This window comes from Oncorhynchus gorbuscha, linkage group LG22 (assembly GCF_021184085.1).
Source record: "Oncorhynchus gorbuscha isolate QuinsamMale2020 ecotype Even-year linkage group LG22, OgorEven_v1.0, whole genome shotgun sequence".
Lineage (NCBI taxonomy): Eukaryota > Metazoa > Chordata > Actinopteri > Salmoniformes > Salmonidae > Oncorhynchus > Oncorhynchus gorbuscha.
Window position 1 is genome coordinate 20,851,765 of NC_060194.1, and position 23,098 is coordinate 20,874,862.

At 46.0% G+C, this 23,098-nt stretch overlaps 1 protein-coding gene across 1 annotated transcript in view; it reads left to right on the top strand.

The window, feature by feature from the left end:
• The first annotated feature begins 2,601 nt into the window (after nt 1-2,601).
• The window catches only part of LOC124009778 (protein patched homolog 1-like), a 34,762-nt gene continuing 14,265 nt past the window's right edge, over nt 2,602-23,098 (top strand). The window contains 8 exon segments of the mRNA XM_046321933.1: nt 2,602-3,156; nt 5,014-5,206; nt 16,008-16,197; nt 16,298-16,367; nt 16,505-16,596; nt 20,521-20,716; nt 20,841-20,962; nt 22,790-22,937. Coding sequence (XP_046177889.1) covers nt 3,010-3,156; nt 5,014-5,206; nt 16,008-16,197; nt 16,298-16,367; nt 16,505-16,596; nt 20,521-20,716; nt 20,841-20,962; nt 22,790-22,937 — 1,158 coding nt within the window. The 5' untranslated portion in view covers nt 2,602-3,009.

A 23,098-nucleotide genomic window follows, 5' to 3' on the forward strand; every position in this document is an offset into this window, starting at 1 on the left:
GCCAATTTCCCTACACAGATTAAAGACATTCTCCGGTACTTCTCCGTATACTTTTTAGCCAGCAGTTCTATAAGTAGTGCTCATGAGCCAAAAGTGGTCCCTGAAAATTGCATAAGTACGTCACATATGTGCAGATATGTGCACCACGTCATTGCTCTCTCTCTCTCTCTCTCTCACTGTTGTTGGTGCATCTTGCTAGCTGTCACTCAAATGGCGAGGGGCTGAAACGCATTGTCTAGAACTCATATTGCTAGGGGGCTGGCCCACTTGGGGGGACATGTAGGAAAAATAGCACAGCACAGCTTCCAGAAAAATCGTCATTTTCAAACTAGGGATCATGTCAAATTAAGTTAAAATAGTAACTCTGCTCATAGATTATGCATGTATGAACTACACATTAACATATCGAGCCCAAAGTGGTAGGTTTTTAAAAAATGTAGTCGCCAAAATTCCGGAGCATGTCTTTAATCCTAATCCTGGAATGAAAAACTATTTTCAGGGAGAATTTCCATTGAGCATGCCTTTTAGTCCAGGACTAGGCTTAATCTGTGTCCAGAAAATCAGCTCTTCTTAGGGTTTTAAACTTGAACTTCTCTGCATATCCTATTTCTCAAAATTGTTTCCCACCTTGTATGTGCTAACTTCAACTGCAAATGATTTAACCCTGTTAGTTCATGTGAACTCTAACCTAGTAAAATGTGTGCCTGTCTCCACTGGGCCATATGAAAAAGAAATGCACGCACGCCTAGGTTTACGATAAATAAACACATGGTCGACTGCAGCACAGCTCAGCTGTCATGTGATGCGTGAGTGTGACAGTGGTTCTGTACTTTGCAATTGCACATACAGAACCAGGGCTATGCAGGCATGGCCATGGGCCAGAGAGAGCGGTTTATGTTGGGAGGCCTTGTGATGGCAGATATCTGGACAGCGCATGGTCATCTCTGGGGTTTATTTATCCAAGGCCTCTAGACCTTGGACCAGACCTCCCTCAGTTTGTTAGGCTTCAAGGGGCCACACAGGGCAATTCCTCACATTCCACATTAGCTCCAATTTCCAGCTGCCTTTTCCCCTCATCCAATTCAACAAATTGAGAAACTAGCTGATCATTAGTACCACCCCTGCCTGCCACCATGATATGAAATTAATATTGGGCTGAGTGTGTCCTTTCCCACACATCTCTGTCCACACTCACAGAGTATTCTAGACTAGGCACGTAGGTCAATTATATTGTTGCCATTGTACATGTATGCTTCTCAAATATCAAACATTTGAAAAAAGTGAATCTAAATCAAATTCGCAGTCCAATCGTCATCTTGAAGGGCTGGGTTGAAAGTGTTCTAGCTACATGTTATCCACAAACTGAAATGTTTGTATAAGTCGGGCAAATGATGAGTGGACTAAAAGTCAGTGTATATCTCAGTCATGTAGGTGTGTGCTAATCTATTTGACTGTGAAGCCATTGTCTTCTCAGTTTTTGAACAATGTTCCAAATGAAAGTGTTATAGAGCTGTAGTCTCCTTAATGGTTTCATAAAGTGGCAACTATTGCTGTTACACATCCAGAATGCAAGTAGCAAGTTTCTTTCATTTAGCAGTTTGTTGTCCAAGCTTGATACCAAATTCATTTGTCGTTATTTAACATTTTTTGTAATAAAGTGGTTATGAAGACAAGGAAATTGATTTTTTCTCGTATTAAACCAATACAGTAGAGCACCAATATGTATTTGATTCACAAAGCTATACTGTGTATTGTTTTTGTGTAGGCCTGCACCAAGCTGCTGTATACATGTCTATTGTTCACTCTATAATAAACGATGTTGCCTTGAGACTCAGGTAAACAATGTTAGAATAAAGTACTTGACAATGGACTGTGACAGAGAGGAAACAAATAACTACCTGGTTTAATGCCTTAATTAATCCAGGGTTGGTAGGTCTACAGCTGTCAATGTTAAAGACCCACACCACACACACTCATCACAGCTGTTTGGCAAACTGCACAGCACAGTGGAATTAAACATGTGTCAGTAAGTCCTTAGCAATTAAGTATAAATAGACAAGACAACTACACAGATGATACAGCAATGAAGGGATTACGTTGTTTGGTGAAATAGTGAGATTGGTATACATTAGTCCAATCAATGAGCAAAGTCAAGCAAATGAATGAACTTTGAAAGTGTGAATGATTAGCTACTTTAAACGTAACCTTTGATTGTAGTACAGTTTATAATACTGAGTTTGTTCCTGAAATTCTTGCCAATGAATAAAGCTAGTTTAGTACACAATTTCGACTATTCAGTCTTTTTTTCCCCCTTTTATTTGTGTGAGAAACCACTCTGGATTCATTTAGAATTTTGTTTATGTCAGACTGGATTAAATATAAAACTGTGTCTGTTGTATCAATATATAGCATGTGTGATTGCTTCGTATAACAGAGCTCAGGCAATTGGGAATGTGCAGAGCAGAGCCGGCAACAGTGTGCTGAGTTTATTGAAAGAGTTCCTCTCTCTGACGCCCCTTCGTTCTCCCCCCTCCCCTCGATTTGAAGGGCTGCCTGGGTGGTCTCCCTCTCTCTCCACTTTGGTGAGCTGTTGCTTAGCAGCTAATAATAGGAGATGTTTGCTAAGTAATTTGCCTCTTCCTTGGCCAATGAGAACCAGATCACTTTTCCACCAAACCACCCTTTTCACGATTTGCAGAGGGGCTAGCTTCTCCAAATGTCACTGCTACGGGATCAGAGGCAGACTTAAATATCTGCTCGAGACTTTACTTCGAAAAGTTGTTTTATAAGCTATCAGGACGGATGAAGACTCAAGGATCTATACGGATTTGGGCACATAATGTTGGGATGGAGTTGCAAGACTTTGGCTCAAGGAAAGACTAGTATATATTCTCCTAATTTCTACCCGGTGGATGCGCTAGTATTCTATCTTGGATTATTGTCGCTTTTGCTGAACTCGCACTGTTTCTCTCTCGCTTCGCTCTGTGCTTTGTTTTTCTTGTTTGGACTATGGCCTCGGATCCCAGAGTCCCAGGGGCCGGTGTTTTTGGAGATTTACCCCCAAGTTATACACGTTCTCCGCCGCGAGTAAACTCAGATCTTCTCCGGAGACCCAGTTACTGCCACGCTGCTTTCGCATTAAAACAGATTTCTAAGGTGACAAAATGCTTTCAATGGAATATACTTTGCTGTTTCATTCATCATGTGCTATGTTTTGGTACTTCTGAAGAAACGGGTGTTACTACCACTCGAAACGAGGAGTATTTTAGGGAGTTTTATGTCCAAATGTAGTACAATGTGATATGCTGCCGTTTTCACATAATATTTCGATGTTACATTGTAACATTTACGAATCACTGGCACGCACATATTTTAACCTTCGATCCCGATCTCACTCTGAATGAAAATAACTTTCTCCTTTCATTTTTTAGAAGCAATACAACCCATACTAGTTATTTCTACGTGTGTGGGATCTGTTCAACTCTATTAGTAAGAAGCTAGACCCGGGGTCCCCGTTGTAGGCTAGTTTGTTTGAAAATGCGGTGGATCTTAGAGGAGTTCACTGATTAAGTTTTATCTGACAAAGCATCACTGGACCGCATGAACGGTTGGATATGTGTCAAAACTCCCAAGTGAAACCAAAACATCTGTCCAGTGTGTCTGTACTAGACCGGTGACATTGTTTGTAAAGTTTGAATGGGTATAGTAGACGGTCTTCAGCCAGTGTTTGAATTTTAAATGATAGGAGTAGGGCTTTTTGATATAGGAACTGCTTATTGTCAAATCCCTGCATAGCCTTTTAGAAGCTATGTAGCTTATTAAAGAAAGTATGGTAGGCTACATAACTCCTGACTCAAATGTGTGCAATCTTGTAATCTTTCGACTTCCACTTAAAACTAGGCATTAGTTAGTGCCCAACAGCATTAGGTTTCATAGTTTTTCCCAGTTGTTAGAGCAGCTGGCTGAGCATTTAAACGTTAAATATAGGAAAAATGTTAGTTCTAGTCCAAGTGTTGTCAAATATATAGCCCCTAGTAGACCATAGATACTTATTTCATCCTAGTTGTTATTAGTGTATTATATATGTGTCTGTAATAGGCTACACCAGAACAGCATAGATGACTTTATATCCCATTTGACAAGTATGCCGTTTTGTTGTTGTTAAACCTGAACCCATTTAACCATAACTGTGAAGTCTTGTGTTTTGACTCCATAGCAAACCCCCGTGCCTCTGGTGATGAGTGGTTAGACTCACCTGGCTTGTGCCAACTGTGAGGGCCCAACACTAAAGACTGGTTGGTCATTGCTTTACCCTCTTTGGTGTCGGGCCCTCAATTACCTACCATCAAATTAGGGTATCTTCTGACTGGTTATGTTCGGATATTCTCGTGGTATCTATATATGACATCACTTCAGGTGATCCAATTCACATATATATGGTTTGCTCACAGGACATCTGACATGAAGACATATCACTCACGTATCTATCTAGTACAGTAGATACGGTAATGTTGAACATGCCCTTAAGTATGCCACGCTATCATAATCATACTCAGGTTATCTATTTTATTGGTATTCCCTGCCCAAGTAGGTCATTCTTAGTAATACTTGAAAGACCACTGTATTGATAGTTTATCTTACCTTTATATCATTTTTATGTAACCTTTATTTAAACAAGGCAAGTCGGTTGAGAACAAATTCTTATTTACAATGACGGCCTACACCGGCCAAGCCCGGACGACGCTGGGCCAATTGTGCTCCGCCCTATGGGACTCCCAATCACGTCCGGTTGTGATACAACCTGGATTCGAACCAGGGTGTCTGTAGTGAAGCCTCAAGCACTGAGATGCAGTGCCTTAGACCACTGCGTCATTCGGGAGCAGTTAGATACAGTGTCGTCTTCCATTAGTGAATAGTTGTACTTATCCATGCCATATCCATGCATCCATGTAAAGCAATATGTTGTTATTAATGTGTGATGAACATGTTTTCTCTCTCCTCCTGTCTCTTTAGGGGACGGCTGTGGGTCAGAAAGCCCCGTTGTGGATTCGGGCGAGGTTCCAGGCTCTTCTCTTTTCTTTGGGCTGTCACATCCAGCGACATTGTGGAAAAGTCCTTTTCATTGGACTGCTTGTGTTCGGTGCCTTGTCTGTGGGTTTGCGGGTTGCTGCCATCGAGACGGACATTGAGCAACTATGGGTGGAAGGTGAGTCAGGCGTTCAGTTTCGGGGGATGGTTTGAGGTGTTGTCTGGAAAGGGGAGAGAGAGGGTTATTCTTTTGCCCAAATTAACTTGTTGTAGACATTTTTCCATCCAGGCTACTGGAGGGGGGCACAATAAACTGTATGGGTGCTGTCTGACTGACTTGTTGCGTCAGTATTTTTGCTCTAGTTTTTTGAGGGGTGCTGCTCTTTAGTTATTCATGATTGGGTGGTGGATACTATGAATTTGTCGTTTTTTTTCTTGAATTTGACCATAACTTAGTCATTTTTGTATTGAAAGTTATTTTAATGTGTTTGCTGATGGCAAAGCTGCTTTGCAATGGGAATGGAGAGTAGTTCAAGAAATTCCAACTTTATTGCTTACAAGGAGCTCGTGTTGTTCCTTGCACACGCAAGCCTTCTCATCAGCCTTGTATTGTTTGCCATGGTGGCTCCATGTTCCATGTTTTATTTGACGTCCTTTCTGTGTGCAGGCTGGGTTATCGGTGCATATTCGGGCAGCTTTATTTGGTTTTCACACTGCCAAATTCCTTTTAAGCCCCTCTAGGCTTTTGCCGCACTCCTGATCCCAAGAGCAGATGGGCTGTGTGAATCGTTAGCCATCTTTGAGGTGCTGACCCTCCCCCCTATAGCTCTCTGTGTGGTCCTTAACTATTCTTGGATTCCATTCAACAATAAAGGCACCCCCTTTCCGACAAAATATAAGTGAATACAGCTGAAGTTTACCCACCTGTTTTGCACACTCTAAAAAGAGTCACAACAGTTGTAGGATACTCTTAGGGGAAAAAAGGGTTCTGCGGCTGTCCCCATAGGATAACCCTTTTTGGTTCCAGGTAGAACTCTTTGTGGATAGGGTTCTACATGGAACCCAAAAGGTTTCTACCTAGAACCTAATGGGTTCAACCTGGAACCAAAAGGGGTTCTTCAAAGGGTTCTCCTATGGAGACAGCAGAGGAACCCTTTTGGGTTCTAGATGGCGCCCTTTTTTCTAAGAGCGTATAAACACTCTCTTTTTTCCTTCCCAAAACATTGGCTGGGAAGGGCTTAGATGTTGTCAGTTAAATGCTTGTGGTCTGACACTGTGTTTGAGTTTTGGTAAAATTGGTGAAGCCAAAGATTTTCAGATTTGACTCATTCACTTGTCAGATTGTAGTTAAGTGGAGTCTGACTCACAAACAAGATATGAAATTATTGCAGTGTAATTTGTCACAATCATAGTGTTTTGTTCATGTACTGGTGTGTATTTCATACACATTAAAGAAGCTAACTGTTGGTCTTCTGAAAGGAAGTTGTTAGATAGGGTTTGTTGTGCCTAATCATGGAGTCATTCTGAGAGTGAAATACCCAAATGCTGAAAAGGAATGCTGTTCCTTTAAGAGGCAGTGGCCATGTTTCTAAAGTTTCTGCCTGCGTTGTTTCCCCAATAGCCCATTGACAAAGCTGCTCAGAGCTCAATGGAGAGTAAGTGGTTTGGTAACAAGGAGAGGTTGGTTCTCACACACGCACACACACAAAATCACACACACACACAGAGAAACACATGCACACATCGCTCTCTCTCCCTCTCACTCACTCTCAAACACATACACATGCACACATAAACTCTTTCACAAAACAGAGGAGATATATTTCCTAATAGGACAGAGAATTGTATTGCTCTCGAAGAGACGATGTGATGAGTGTCCAGGCAGCATCATGTTTTATTAGTTGCAGTATATTTTTATTTTGAAGACAGGCATGTTTAAAGCTACTTTATAAATCAACAGCTTACAGTTGGGCCTCAAACTGTCAAAATAACAGGTGTTGCAGGCTTAGTATTTTCTCAATAGAGAACGCAAGTCTATGTGTTCTTCTTGTCAACACAAGTGGAGGTGTATTCTGACCACATATGAAGGATGAGGGTGCTGATATGAGGCCTCCTGGGCTCACACTCGGCCAGCTGGGAGTGCTTGGGAGCATATGCTTCCCATCATATATCCCCAGGCCATATCTGTCTCCCACCCCCACCCAAATGTCATGTTTGCCACCTAGCTAGGGCAGATGACCTGCTGTGTGTGATGTCAGACCACCAGGCTCTTTTTAATTGTTTCCTCTCGCCTACCCTAGCGTTACCCTACCTTACCCTATACCCTACTCTACCTAGCATACCCCATCCCACCTTAGCCTAGTTTGCCCTACCCTAGCCAAGGATTTTGTGCTAACACTTGGGCCATAGGACTGTGGAAAATAATGTTTTGGAGAGTATTTGTTTTCTCAACCTGATCCAAACCCTGCTGTACTCTGTAGCTTGTCTGTTCTGAATGTTGATAGGATATTGGTGGTAGTTAAACCAGTAGTTGGTGCCAGTCAGAAACATATGGGAGAAGGTGTAGTAGTTTAAAAAACAAGGTACCTGTTGTGAAAGGTGTTCACACTGTGTGTAGTTATAACCGATACTAGTTCAACTGTTCCGTCTCTAGGTGGGTAGACTCATTCGACTGGTTGGCTAATACAGACAGAGTGCAGAGTGATAAAACACACTAAATTCGGCTTAAGGACATTTTTGTTGTTGTCAGTCATGTTGTTTTCTTTTGGACGTTTATTTGACAAACTTTTCTACTGCAGAAGCAATGCAGAGCAAGAAATAACACAGGAAAATGGCCTGGCAGTCATGGGTGGGACCAGGGGGAGAATGTGACCTAGAGTGCATTGTCTCGGCGAAGAAAGGGTGGTAATAAAGAGGTGAAGTGCAGGCAGATGAGGATGGGGGTGGGGGAGCATTAAGGGCGAAGGTTTTAGGGGTATACACTTTAACATTTCCCCATTCCCTAAAAACAACAGTGTGGCCTCTTTCTCAGGACACATTTCTTTCACCAGTTCAAGCAGGACGAAGAAGAAAATGTATATTTCCTGGGTAGGGAGTTGTTTTTTCTGGAAGTAATATAAGCTTAGCTGGCGTTATTACTATGGCAACAGTCATGTAGATTTCCCAAAAGGTTTGATATTTGGTAGTGGGTAGAATTAATACCACCAAAGAGCACCACGCAGTTTTGAATAGTGCATGTGGAGGGGGAAATAAAGGTTTACAAGTATGTACTTGTAGGCTAGCCCACATGAACTAAACCCATCCTTCTCGACACAGTTTTGGTGATCTTGACAGACATGTACACACAGACAAGCTGTGCAAATATTGCAACGTGCCAGGCCGCCATATGTTTTAGAAAGAGACTGTGTAGAATGGGGGAAATGAACATATACACAGCATGAATGAGCTACTCCACATGGCGAGCAGTAGGTACCTTCCAGAGCCCTAGCAGCACAAGCCAGGCCTTTCGGAGGGGAACATGTGGACGTTTCAATGTTTGGAACAGTTATCTAAACAAAAATGCAAGGTAAATGCTATAATTCATCAGAAAATACAGTCTTCCAGTTCAGGGCCTGCTAAAAGAGAAAGAAAGCTCTATGAGGCATTATTGGAGGTGAATGGAACGCCACAGTGCCCCAGCTAGATAAATAAACTCCAACTGCTGAGCCTCAGACCTCACCAGTAGAAAGAACAAACAAGGCCAGAGTCAACCTGGGTCAGTTGAAAATGTTTATTTCACCCCCCCCCCCCCACCCTCTCCCTCCATTCATCCCCCCCCACCACCTCCCACCAATCTGCAGTCCTCCAGCCTCAGTCCTCTCCTCAAGGAGCAAACACACGAGCTGAATACTAAACTTCATCAGATCCCTCCATTACTGAAGGAACCGTCCACTGTGTACTGCATTAATACACCGTGCTACTATCCTTTTTGGATATTTACAGTGTTAGAGCAGTGACTCGTATAGCGGTGTAGGCTTTCCCATGTTGTGTGGTGTTTAGTTTTCCAAGGTATATAATAGAGATGAGATTTTATGGTACTTGTCTTTTTTACATTTACAGTAGTGCATCACATTTCAGCACTGTATGTAACCGTATACCTGTTTAGTGTCCTGTATTTGATGTTGCTTGAACGTCACTGTAGACACTGGGCCCATTTTGGGGGGAGTGCTGAAGGACTATCTCTGTTATAGAAAGCACTGTCTCACACATCTCCTTTACACTCTCTGTGTTTCTTGCACTTTGACACTTTTTATATCATGCCAAAAGAGATTGTTCTCCTTGGTCCACTGTAAAGATACACCAGTCACCGTTTTGGGGTAGAGTTTGCCTGTTTTGCCCCCTCTGGAAAAAGAAGAAGGGAGAAAAACATTTTCTTGGTATTTGGGGGGAAATAAATGGTGCTCGGGCTCAATAAATTCATTTCTAGGCTGAATGAGACCAGCAATGTGGAAAATGTTTGCCTTTCACCGTGGGATGAATGTATGTTTCAACCACACATTAAGCTGCATTAGCAGCCAGTGGAGTGCCTAATGTGACTATTTTTCACAGCAGCCAACACTAGGGATGATTAGCATAATTAGTACAGGCAAGGCTATACATATGGAAATAGCAAGTGCCTAACTGCCAACACCAGTGGAAATGTATGTCAATGCTGACAGAAGTATCAAGATCTGAATAGATTGTAACTGAAGCGGATTATTCTTGCCTTTTACTTTTGATGGCATTTTTACAGTTTTCCCTCTCAAATTGAACTTCATTTGTCATCCTCTCACTTTTTTTTGAAGGAATACCTCAAAATGTCCTTTTCCCACCCTGTCCAATTCACACACTCTCCCCCTCAAACACGGACGCACAGACACACTGTATTTCTATCGGTAAGGTAGAAAGCCAAAGCGCCCCCCAACGCCTTCATTGTTTTATTTGCTGGGAAAAAGTCTAAGGTCCATTTGCTTTTGTTGTGAAAGTTCCCTCTTTATTTTTTCCTGTTTGTTGGGAAACATCTGAAAGAAATTCAGGAGAGGAGTGACAAAGGCCTGTATTCAATCTCTTCTGCCCTGCCTGGATTTTCTCTGTATAAGGAGCTTCTCCATCTGCTAAGTAACACATTGGACTGGGATGGGGAGGTGCTGCAGCACTTGGTAAAGGATGGCCTATTGAAGAAAATGGCAGTAGAACTGAAGCTTGATTTCAATGAAGACTTGTTTCGCTGTGCCAGTCAGGGCCGAATCTATCCCTCTGGTTTTATACTGCATGCTTTTTAAAACCATGTTAAATGGATAACGAAGGGCAGGGAATGGGCAAGATGAGGGACTGACAGTTCCTAAGCAGAACCGGTCCAGCAAAGTCTACTTTCTGTGTGAATGTATAAGTGAGGGAGTGGGTGAGTGGCGAGGCTATGGGTGCATTTGAGTGTGTACATTTTGTGTACTATAATCTGTACAACGTTACAGGTAAAGCATGTCTCTTCCTTGTGGGGCTTCCTCCAAAGCAGCATGGATCCTTTCAGTGGCTCCATAATCCAGCTAATCTGGCCCACAACACTTTGAAGGTGGTCTCTGCTAATGGAGAGTGGATTTGGACCTTTAGTTAACATGTGAAGGGTGTTGCTGCTGGTTTCAAACAGTGTTTTAGTGACGGCGCCTAACAGCCTCTGAGCCAAGCTGGAGAAATAGCTTGGCTACTTGTGTGGGACTTCTTCCACATTTGATTGGATACATTGTGCTGTCTGTGACCAACACTTTTGGAAGATACTGTTTTGAGTTTGATGGCAAACGTTTACACTCACTAAACCTGTGCACTAGTGTAGGCAGACAACATAGCATACAGGCAGACATGGAGAGGAAATACATTGATACAGTACAGTATGGCAACGGATCCCATACACAGACAGAAGCTCTTGACGACCACCAATCACAGAGTCTGAGGTTTTATTTTAACATAAAATATCTTGATGATAATATTTTTGTCCATTTTTGCAGTGAATGTAACAAATTAAAGGCCTATTATTATTATTCTAAACATTCAGCGTTATGAAAAGTAATGTTAAATTGCTTATAATACCATTAATACCTCCACCTGTTATTCAATTTGGATGACAGGTTGGAAACCACTGCAGTATGGTACGGAAAGGGGGATACCTAGTCAGTTGTACAACTGAATGCATTCAACTGAAATGTGTCTTCCGCATTTAACCCAACCCCTCTGAATCAGAGAGGTGCGGGGGTCTGCCTTAACCGACATCCACGTCTTTGGCGCCCGGGGAACAGTGAGTTAACTGCCTTGCTCAGGGGCAGAACTACAGATCTTTACCTCATCAGCTTGGGGGTTCGATCCAGCAACCTTTCGGTTACTGGCCCAACGTACTGATGTCTCCTGTGGTCTCCTGAGGTCTGTGGGGCTGGGCTGGGTGGTGGTGGGCTGGGTGGTGGTGGGCTGGGTGGTGGGCTGGGTGGTGGTGGGCTGGGTGGTAGGCTGGGTGGTGGTAGGCTGGGTGGTGGTGGGCTGGGTGGTAGGCTGGGTGGTGGTGGGCTGGGTGGTGGTGGGCTGGGTGGTGGGCTGGGTGGTGGTGGGCTGGGTGGTGGTAAGCTGGGTGGTGGTGGGCTGGGTGGTAGGCTGGGTGGTGGTAGGCTGGGTGGTGGTGGGCTGGGTGGTGGTAGGCTGGGTGGTGGTGGGCTGGGTGGTGGTGGGCTGGGTGGTGGGCTGGGTGGTGGTAAGCTGGGTGGTGGTGGGCTGGGTGGTGGTGGGCTGGGTGGTGGTGGGCTGGGTGGTGGTGGGCTGGGTGGTGGTAGGCTGGGTGGTGGTGGCCTGGGTGGTGGTGGGCTGGGTGGTGGTAGGCTGGGTGGTGGTGGGCTGGGTGGTGGTAGGCTGGGTGGTGGTGGGCTGGGTGGTAGGCTGGGTGGTGGTGGTGGGCTGGGTGGTGGTAGGCTGGGTGGTAGGCTGGGTGGTGGTGGGCTGGGTGGTGGTGGGCTGGGTGGTGGTGGGCTGGGTGGTAGGCTGGACATGAGGGAGATTAGAGCTGACAGGGTCCATCAGTGGTCTGACACCAAGAAGCAGGGGGCTCCTTCTCCTTGGTTAATTACATGCCACTTTCTATACTGCCCACTGAGAGGGGAACTAGCACTCGCACATACACACACATCCACACAAGCCTGATAGGCCTGCCTGGCTCTGTGTCTGGGCTTTGGGCGGGAGGCCTTCTCCCTCATACCTGCTACCGTTGCCTGTTTGTCTCTCTGGCCAGCCCCAGCCTAGTCCCACTGAGAAGCAGTGAGAACCCCATCTGGATGGAGATGAGCTTTAGCATAGGAATGGCTATTGCAGGCAGTCCTCACTCCAAAATGCCCAACGCTATAAAAAGGGTTGATTGATGGATCGTGTCCCTGCATATGCTTAGAAGATGAGATAGACCATAATTGTGGATAATTGGGCTGTATGGGGATGTCACCTCCGGGGGTTGATGTGAAAAATGGAAGAGAGGGAGGACAAATGGAGGTGCTTTGTTTGGAGCGCAGCACCCTGAGTGGCTTTGTGAAGAAGTATGAGCTCCCTGATCTCTTCTACCATGTTATGTTGATATTATTTACAGTTATCTGATTTCCCCGTCCAATATGGGATTGTTGAAGGATAACTACGTGTTACGTTTTGACAGTCTCCTCATGAAAAATGACTTGGGCCTAACGCTTCACATGTGATTTCGCTCCACTTTCAATGTCAAATATTCAGAGAATCACAGGCCCCAAATTCCATACACTTTCCTCAAACTTTTCTGACTGCTTGGTGAGAAGTAATTTGGGCGACTGTCTCTTTAAGGGCTGTTGGTTGCAGGCCGAGCGGATAGGAGCAGAGCGGAGCAGCCTCCATCTGGTGAGTGGCTGAGCTCTCTCTCTCTCTCGGAGCAGAACAGTGACTGAGTGGCGAGGCCGGGGCTCTAGTTGGGTGGTCCAGATGGGCGGAACAAGACACAAATAGCTATAATTTACTTCAGGAGCCCTGTAATTACAGGCCAAAAGATTGAACATCAGTTCCTGTAGATGCCCCCAATGTATTAAATATGAGCAGAATGTCCCAAGTGAAACAAAAGTGTCTGTTCTTAAGCGTTTGTTTGATTCCGTGAATTCACAAAGTCAACTATGAAGGCTATGAAGGCTAGAAGAAAGCCCAGAAAGATTTTCCAACCCAGTTATAATCTAATCTTACACTTCGAGAGCCGGGGAGAGGATCGTTTTTTTTCTTCTCCCTCAATTAGAGGAGCTGCGTCTGGATTGGGTAAGGTGGTGCCAGGAAGAGAGGGAGAGGGGAGACAGAGGGAAAGAGTGGAAGAGAGAAAGCCAGGGAGAGAAGCTGAGAGGCGAGGTGGCTACAGTGAGAGCCAGCCTCTGCAGGATTGTCATGTAGTGGAACACGGAGGGGCAGACGGGCCCACTCTGATCCAGAGCGGTGTGTTTCATGTGCCCTTGGCATTGCCGCAGATACCCTGCTCACTCTTTTCAGGGCAGCCTCTGGTAATTACGGGGCTGGACTCCAGAGTTTCCTCTCAGGGCTTTGATGCTTTCATCCCGGCTCTGCATACCAGATCAACAGCATTTCTGCCTCGTTGTTCTCTCCCATCCAACCCTGCTACCACCTTTATCTCTCTCTCTCTCTCTACTAGAATCTCCCTCTCCTTCTCTGATGGGTTCGTTCTGGTATGGTGAAAGTCTTCTGTAAAAAATCGTTGGTATGTTGTGCCTTCGTTTTGTACTGAAACAGTCTGACTAGGCTAGAGGCTGTGTTTTTGACCATTGTCAGTTTCTTACATGATCAGGTCCCAGGTGAAATAGACTGTGAAACTAGGGATGGTGGTGCTGCCATTCCGTGCCGTGTTGTTAGTGATGGGGTTTGGGGTTTGGGCACCAGGGCACAGTGAGGAGGAATTCCCTAACAGGACACATCTGTTTCACAGAGGGAGCCAATGAGAAGCTTTGACCAATTTCTCTTGGCTAGACGTCTTGTGTCTGAAGTGCCTTCAAAACCAACACGGGCAAGGGCGTTGGCCGATCTGTGTTCATGTGTATGTGCAGTGCATATGTGTACTACACTCACTATACTCACGCCACAGTCGTTTCAATACAGGGATCCAACTCGGAACTTACATTTACATTTTACATTTAAGTCATTTAGCAGACGCTCTTATCCAGAGCGACTTACAAATTGGTGCATTCACCTTATGACATCCAGTGGAACAACCACTTTACAATAGTGCATCTAAATATTTTAAGGGGGGGTGAGAAGGATTACTTTATCCTATCCTAGGTATTCCTTAAAGAGGTGGGGTTTCAGGTGTCTCCGGAAGGTGGTGATTGACTCCGCTGTCCTGGCGTCGTGAGGGAGTTTGTTCCACCATTGGGGAGCCAGAGCAGCGAACAGTTTTGACTGAGCTGAGCGGGAACTGTACTTCCTCAGTGGTAGGGAGGCGAGCAGGCCAGAGGTGGATGAACGCAGTGCCCTTATTTGGGTGTAGGGCCTGATCAGAGCCTGGAGGTACTGAGGTGCCGTTCCCCTCACAGCTCCGTAGGCAAGCACCATGGTCTTGTAGCGGATGCGAGCTTCAACTGGAAGCCAGTGGAGAGAGCGGAGGAGCGGGGTGACGTGAGAGAACTTGGGAAGGTTGAACACTAGACGGGCTGCGGCGTTCTGGATGAGTTGTAGGGGTTTAATGGCACAGGCAGGGAGCCCAGCCAACAGCGAGTTGCAGTAATCCAGACGGGAGATGACAAGTGCCTGGATTAGGACCTGCGCCGCTTCCTGTGTGAGGCAGGGTCGTACTCTGCGGATGTTGTAGAGCATGAACCTACAGGAACGGGCCACCGCCTTGATGTTAGTTGAGAACGACAGTTTGTTGTCCAGGATCACGCCAAGGTTCTTAGCGCTCTGGGAGGAGGACACAATGGAGTTGTCAACCGTGATGGCGAGATCATGGAACGGGCAGTCCTTCCCCGGGAGGAAGAGCAGCTCCGTCTTGCCGAAGTTCAGCTTGAGGTGGTGATCCGTCATCCACACTGATATGTCTGCCAGACATGCAGAGATGCGATTCGCCACCTGGTCATCAGAAGGGGGAAAGGAGAAGATTAATTGTGTGTCGTCTGCATAGCAATGATAGGAGAGACCATGTGAGGTTATGACAGAGCCAAGTGACTTGGTGTATAGCGAGAATAGGAGAGGGCCTAGAACAGAGCCCTGGGGGACAACAGTGGTGAGAGCGCGTGGTGAGGAGACAGATTCTCGCCACGCCACCTGGTAGGAGCGACCTGTCAGGTAGGACGCAATCCAAGCGTGGGCCGCGCCGGAGATGCCCAACTCGGAGAGGGTGGAGAGGAGGATCTGATGGTTCACAGTATCTTGTGTGTGTGTTTGCGTGTCTGCAATGCTTGTTGCACTAGAGTGATTATAATATGAGCCCTGCATAGTCATATCCAGCAAATTTCTCTCCCTCTATATCTCGGTCCCCCCCTCTCTGCTGTGGGTCTCTGTATCCTTTGGACCTGTGCCAAGGCCTCTGGTTTGAACTACACAGCTATTTAGAATCCAAGTCTTGGGGAGTCGGAGGAGGGTTGGACAGAAATATGAAACTTAGAAAAGCAGCCTAATTAGTGGCTTTTTTTTCCCACTACCGAGGCTGCAATTAAATTAAACTGTGAATCTTAAAAAGCTTCATATCTATCCCCAAAGCCCCCGGAACTGTACACTCTGTGGACCTTTCTGTGCTTCATTCGCTCTGTCGATTGACGTTTTAGCTTGCATCATGCTTCCTCTGCAGTGGTAATGAGGGTCAGTTGTCTTGTCAAATCGCAGCGCAACGAAGAGAAATAACCCAATAGCTCTTATATATGTGGGAGATGAGATGAGTCTTTAACCCAACCCCCCCCCCTCTCCATTTCTCCTCTTCTTCTTCTCTCTTCTAGCCGGTAGCCGAGTGAGTCGGGAGCTGCGCTACACCAAGGAGAAGCAAGGAGAGGAGTCTGTGTTCACGTCGCAGATGCTCATACAAACCCCCAAACAGGAAGGAACTAACATTCTAACCCAGGATGCTTTGCTGCTTCACCTGGAGGCAGCGCTCTCGGCCAGCAAGGTCCAGGTGTCTCTGTTTGGAAAGTAAGTAGACCCATGGGTCACTGGGGGTTACCCTACAACTAAATAAAAGGGGGTTGTCTGTGGTCACATATCTGATGTTCTGTATGTCTTCTCTCCTCAGATCATGGGATCTTAATCAAATCTGCTACAAATCTGGAGTCCCTATCATAGAGAATGTCATGATTGAAAGGGTACGTTGGAAAATATGAAATATCCCTCCCTGTTATTTTCTGTCCATTGCGATCACCATGCATGGTTATGGTTATGGATCTGGTTTATGTACTTTTGATAATGGATAATAACTGATGACTGTATCCATGTTTTGCAGATGATTGACAAGCTGTTCCCCTGTATGATTGTTACCCCACTGGACTGTTTCTGGGAAGGTGCAAAGCTCCAGGGGGGGTCGGCATACTTACCGTAAGTTCCAGAATATTTGTCCTTCAAATGGTGCAAATGATTTTCTTCCATATTACTTGGAAATACAGAATGTTTTTTTTAGTGTTTTCAAAAATCAGCTATCTTGAATCCCAGTATTAGAGTTACGTTAGGGCCCCTGTCCAGCTATCTTGAATCCCAGTATTAGAGTTACGTTTAGGGCCCCTGTCCAGCTAGCTTGGCCCCTTTCACCTTATTTATACGTTGGGTTTGGCAGGGGCCAGGGAATGTGGCTTGGCTACAAAATCTCAATTGACCTCCTGGTTCTCACACACTCTTCTTAACAAGAGGCTTTAGTTTGGATCCAATACAGTGGCAGCAGTAATAACCTACAATGGTGGCAGTAATAACCTAACATCAAGCTGTGACTAAAGAGCCGGTTAGCCCTGTTGTTAGGAAGAGGCCTACTTCAGTTGTCACCTATGCTTCTCCTGTCGTCGTAGCTCTGAGTGGTCTAACACACGCGCACACACACACACACACATGCACGCACGCACGCACGCACACACACACACACACACACACACACACACACACACACACACACACACACACACACACACACACACACACACACACACACACACACACACACACACACACACACACACACACACACACACACACACACACAGTCCCCCAGCCGAGCAGGGGAAGGCCCTCATGGAAAGGGGACAGGGAGAGGGAGGGAGAGATGGAGGGAGGAGATGGCTGCTACTGGGTGGGTTGGTAAAGGGGGGGAGGGGAACCTTTGGGTCAGACAATGGTAAGCATTCTTTCAGTTTACGAGTGAGTGTCCATCAGTGAGGGGGCCCTGGAGGGGGGCTCAGCTTTGTCAGCAATGGGTAACACTGTGCATTCTCATGGTAATCGCCCGGGCTCTGAGCTGTAAGTTGTCCAACAAATAAAATGGGCATTATGCTTGGTCCCCAAAGAGCGTACAAGAAATTAACAGTGGAGTTTGGTTATTTTAAGATGCTTTTTATCATATTCCTTGCGGGGGGAAAAATCCTGAAAGATAAGTATCACACTCTAAATTGATATTTCAATAACTCCAATTGTTTTCACTTTTGGATATATTGATTATATATTCAGGTAAAACCAATAGTTCAGTTTAAGGGTTTTGAAAATAGTTTTTTGCAGCCACAGGCGTGCACATTGAACAACAAACAGTGTTTTCTCCATTCACCTGGCAGGGAGCTCTCTCTCTCTCTGTCTCTCTCTCTGTCTCTCTCTCTGTCTCTCTCTCTCTGTCTCTCTCTCTCTGTCTCTCTCTGTCTCTCTCTCTCTGTCTCTCTCTCTCTGTCTCTCTCTCTCTGTCTCTCTCTCTGTCTCTCTCTCTCTCTGTCTCTCTCTGTCTGTCTCTCTCTGTCTGTCTGTCTGTCTGTCTGTCTGTCTGTCTGTCTGTCTGTCTGTCTGTCTGTCTGTCTGTCTGTCTGTCTGTCTGTCTGTCTGTCTGTCTCTCTCTCTCTCTCTCTCTCTCTCTCTCTCTCTCTCTCTCTCTCTGTCTCTCTCTCTCTGTCTCTCTCTGTCTCTCTCTCTCTGTCTCTCTCTCTCTCTCTCTCTCTCTCTCTCTCTCTCTCTCTCTCTCTCTCTCTCTCTCTCTCTCTCTCGCTGTCTCTCTCTCTCTCTGTCTCTCTCTCTGTCTCTCTCTGTCTGTCTCTCTCTCTCTGTCTCTGTCTCTCTCTCTCTGTCTCTCTCTCTGTCTCTCTCTCTGTGTCTCTGTCTCTCTCTCTGTCTCTCTCTCTGTCTCTCTCTCTGTCTCTCTCTCTCTGTCTCTCTCTAAGGACTCTCTCTTGCTGTCTCTCTCTCTCTCTGTCTCTCTCTCTCTGTCTCTCTCTCTCTGTCTTTCTCTCTCTCTCTCTCTCTCTCTCTGTCTCTCTCTCTCTGTCTCTTTCTCTGTCTCGCTCTCTCTGTCTCTCTCTCTCTGTCTCTCTCTCTGTCTCTCTCTCTCTCTCTCTCTCTCTGTCTCTCTCTCTCTGTCTCTCTCTCTCTGTCTCTCTCTCTGTCTCTCTCTCTGTCTCAATTCAATTCTAAGGGCTTTATTGGCATTGCCAAGCAAGTGAAATAGATGTTAAATAGAAATGAACAGTGAACATTACACTCACAAGAATAGAGACATACAGTACATCATGGCAATGTACGGTATTGTAAAAATGTGCACATAGTTGAAGTACAAAAGGGAAATTAAATAAACATAAATATGGGTTGTATTTACTTTTCCTCGTGTAGTGTGAGAGGAGAGAGAGGGGGAGGGCCTTTGATGATCACAGATCCACAAGTATTCCCCTAAATCACAGTGGTGAAATATTTTCTTTAAAAATGTCTGTGTTGTTATTTATTTGCCATTTCTTTTTGCTGCGCTGAAGAGAGCTGGGGGTGGCCTGGCCACTGAGGCTAATGTCCCCTCTAGCTTCCGCTTCAGTTCAGCCGAGTTTTTTAATGCAAAAAGAGGGAGAGAGGGAGAGGGAGAGAGAAAAAAACTTGAGAGAACAAAGAGCAGCAATCTATGGAAAAACAAAAGGGCCTAGGCCGGTTCACTCAAGCAAAAAATAGCAGATAAAGGAGCCTCTCTTTGCAAGCAGGAGCAAAGGCGCTTGGTATGTGGGAATGGGAGAGTAGCAGCTTTATTTGAAGCCACTCTCTTCATGAATCATTGGAGTGAGGTTGGGCCCAGAGTTAGGACACTTTGGGGATTCTTTTCTCTCTCTACCAACTCAAGTAAATGGCCTCAAAGTATTTAGATGATTTCTTTCTTTCTTTACAGCATTTACTTTTTATATGAATTGGTACAGCATTATTTTATGACTTGTAATGGTCTGAGTTCTTGTTTCTTAGATATTTTTTGTTGTTGATAGATTGATTATTGGATTTTTTTTGGAGGTGTGAGAATGTAAATTAAAAATAAAATAATTCAATCGACCAAGGGGGATATATATATATATATATATGTGTGTGTGTAAATGGTACAATTTTAACACAGGAAGGAGGGGAAAGTAAAAAACATTACGAGCCGGGAGACATTACGACCTTACGGAGCCGAGGCCATTTCTGGTTGTGTGGTGTATCATGGGTAATGTGGTAGAATACAGATGTTGCAAGGGCAATCCTGTAAAGCAGAGGATGCTTCCTCTTGACAAGTACTCTCTTTCTACTGGTGGGAGCCACTGAGTTAGCGCACTGTACTAAGTTTACTTGGTACAGCAAAAGCTGTCAACTGACACCAAAGAGTTATCCCTCAGGCCACATAATTGCCTGCTCCTTGGAGGAAATTATAAATGTAGCATGGAGGAGGACCCAGAGGCAGAAGCAGCGAAAAGCCTCAGGATTAGGCATTTTGAAAGGCTCTGTGAACATCACACCACTAAACAGCGTGAGATGCAGGCAGGCAATCAACCCAACAGAGAGAGCACACAGACAGACTCCCTGCTCAGCTACCCACCAGCCAGCCCTCTCACTGCTCCACTGCAGCCTTATCAAGATGTTTAGAGGCAAGAGGTAATTGTTATGACTCGATGCACAAAGTTAAGAAATAGGCGCGAGCAGCCTGCCGCCGTGTTTTTCCCTCCGCATTGTGGCCCCCGTGTAACAGGATAATAAACGCTACTTTATAAACGCAGTATCTGCAGCTCCTCGTCACCAGGGAGAGCCCAGCAGAGGCGGGGCAAGATCAGAACCAGCCAGTAGCATACAGGAAGGGAGATGGGGAGGTGTAGGTACGGTGGCATGGGTGCAGCTGGAGGAGGGAAAGGAAAGAAAAAGGGAGGGGCAGAACGTGCTGCAGAAAGAGCACAGCTGAACTGGACTTAACAGGACTGTATATAAAGTGATTTCTACAGCCATGGCATCGCTCTACTGTGCCCTGCGACTCCCACTGAGCCTGTATGTTGTTGTGTTCCTCTACAGGGGGATGCCGGACATCCAGTGGATGAACCTGGACCCTCTGAAGCTGATGGAGGAGCTCAGCCAGTTCACCAGTCTGGAGGGCTTCAAGGAGATGCTGGACAAGGCCCAGGTGGGCCACGCCTACATGAACCGCCCCTGCCTGGATCCCAATGACTCCGACTGCCCCCTCAGCGCACCCAACAAGGACCTGAGAGAGGTAGGCTGGTTCCACCCCACCCTCCCCCCCTTTTAAAGAGGAGGGTATTCTTGTGAGCCCGATGTGCCTGGTTGTTAAATAAGCTAACTGTTAGCTCTGCCTGTCTGTCTCCCTCCCTCCGCAGAGTCCTGACATTTCTGGGCAGCTCCAAGGCGGTTGCCACGGCTTCTCCAAAAAGTTCATGCACTGGCAGGAGGAGCTGATCCTGGGCGGTCGGGTCAAGGACACCCAGAATGCTTTGCAGAGGTGAGAGCGGGAGGGGGTGTACACCGGGGACAGGGGGAGATTGAGGGCGAGGGTAGTGAGGGCCTAGCTAGCACTGAGGAATGCCTCTGACTCCTAATAACCTCACACATCTGAGGAATGCCCCTGACTCTAATAACCTCACACATCTGAGGAATGCCCCTGACTCCTAATAACCTCACACCTCTGAGGAATGCCTCTGACTCCTAATAACCTCACACATCTGAGGAATGCCCCTGACTCCTAATAACCTCACACATCTGAGGAATGCCCCTGACTCCTAATAACCTCACACATCTGAGGAATGCCCCTGACTCCTAATAACCTCACACATCTGAGGAATGCCTCTGACTCCTAATAACCTCACACATCTGAGGAATGCCCCTGACTCCTAATAACCTCACACATCTGAGGAATGCCCCTGACTCCTAATAACCTCACACATCTGAGGAATGCCCCTGACTCCTAATAACCTCACACATCTGAGGAATGCCCCTGACTCCTAATAACCTCACACCTCTGAGGAATGCCTCTGACTCGTAATAACCTCACACATCTGAGGAATGCCCCTGACTCCTAATAACCTCACACATCTGAGGAATGCCCCTGACTCCTAATAACCTCACACATCTGAGGAATGCCCCTGACTCCTAATAACCTCACACATCTGAGGAATGCCCCTGACTCCTAATAACCTCACACATCTGAGGAATGCCCCTGACTCCTAATAACCTCACACATCTGAGGAATGCCCCTGACTCCTAATAACCTCACACATCTGAGGAATGCCTCTGACTTCTAATAACCTCACACATCTGAGGAATGCCCCTGACTCCCAATAACCTCACACATCTGAGGAATGCCTCTGACTCCTAATAACCTCACACATCTGAGGAATGCCTCTGACTCCCAATAACCTCACACATCTGAGGAATGCCCCTGACTCCTAATAACCTCACACATCTGAGGAATGCCTCTGACTCTTAATAACCTCACACATCTGAGGAATGCCTCACATGAAGCAGGATCAGTTTCCTCCTCTGACCCCTGCGTAGGACAGACCAATTAAACATGATGGACAGCCACATAAACTAAGGACAGATTTGTTGTTGAGGAGAGTGGGAGAAAGGTAGCCTGCTCTTTTAAGTCAGAGAAAGGAAAAGGGGACACCGACAATCATTTACAATACAGGGGTGTACTAGTACACATTTTCAGTGCTAGGGATTTGTAAAACGTCTTGATATACTGCCGTATGTGTGAGACATGATTCCTGGGCTCTTTTGAGTATTCTGAATACTTTCTTTCATTTCAATTGAATTTAAAACCACAGCACAAGTATGAATGGAGTGACAGTGTTGGGCCACTGCCCGGATCACGACCCTGGCAAATCTGGAGGGAAGTGATACAGTCCTTTAAAGCCACAGACTTTATTCCATGATTTGATTTACGGTAATCTCAATCACATTTTTACCCCAGAACTCCCACATCGGTGCCAAGTCGCCTTCGGGGCCATCTGTGCTCGCTGTGGAAAGGCAGCAGGACACCTGCTTTCCCCCGTTCTGGAGTTAGAGCCTGAGAACACTAGCCAACAGCTGACTTCTCCACCCACTTACACTGTATACAACCACCTTTTGGTTTATATGCCACAGATCAGAGTATGTCATATCTATGACAGCCAAGACAGGAGTCTCTTGACAAGAGGACTCCTAAGGTTCCTCTGTAGTATTTGGGGGGGGGTCTTGAATGGGGGGGAACATGACTCCTGTGTGTGGTTTGAGCTCACTTGGCCGCAGACGTCTGACTGTGTCTCTCTCTCTCTGTCTCCTGTAGTGCGGAGGCCCTCCAGACCATGTTTCTCCTGATGAGCCCCAAGCAGCTCTACGAACACTTTAAGGACGACTATGAGATCCATGACATCAACTGGAACGAGGACAAGGCCACCGCCATCCTGGAGTCCTGGCAGAGGAAGTTCGTGGAGGTATGTGTGGGTCAAAAGTAGTGCACTAAGTAGCGCACTATACCTGTTCAATTTGGGACGTAGACCTATGTTTCTGGCCCCTAGCTCCCCCGCCTCTGCCACCCGCACCTTTCACCAACCTGTCTCGACCCATTTGAGTCATATACCGGAAAATAAGAAAT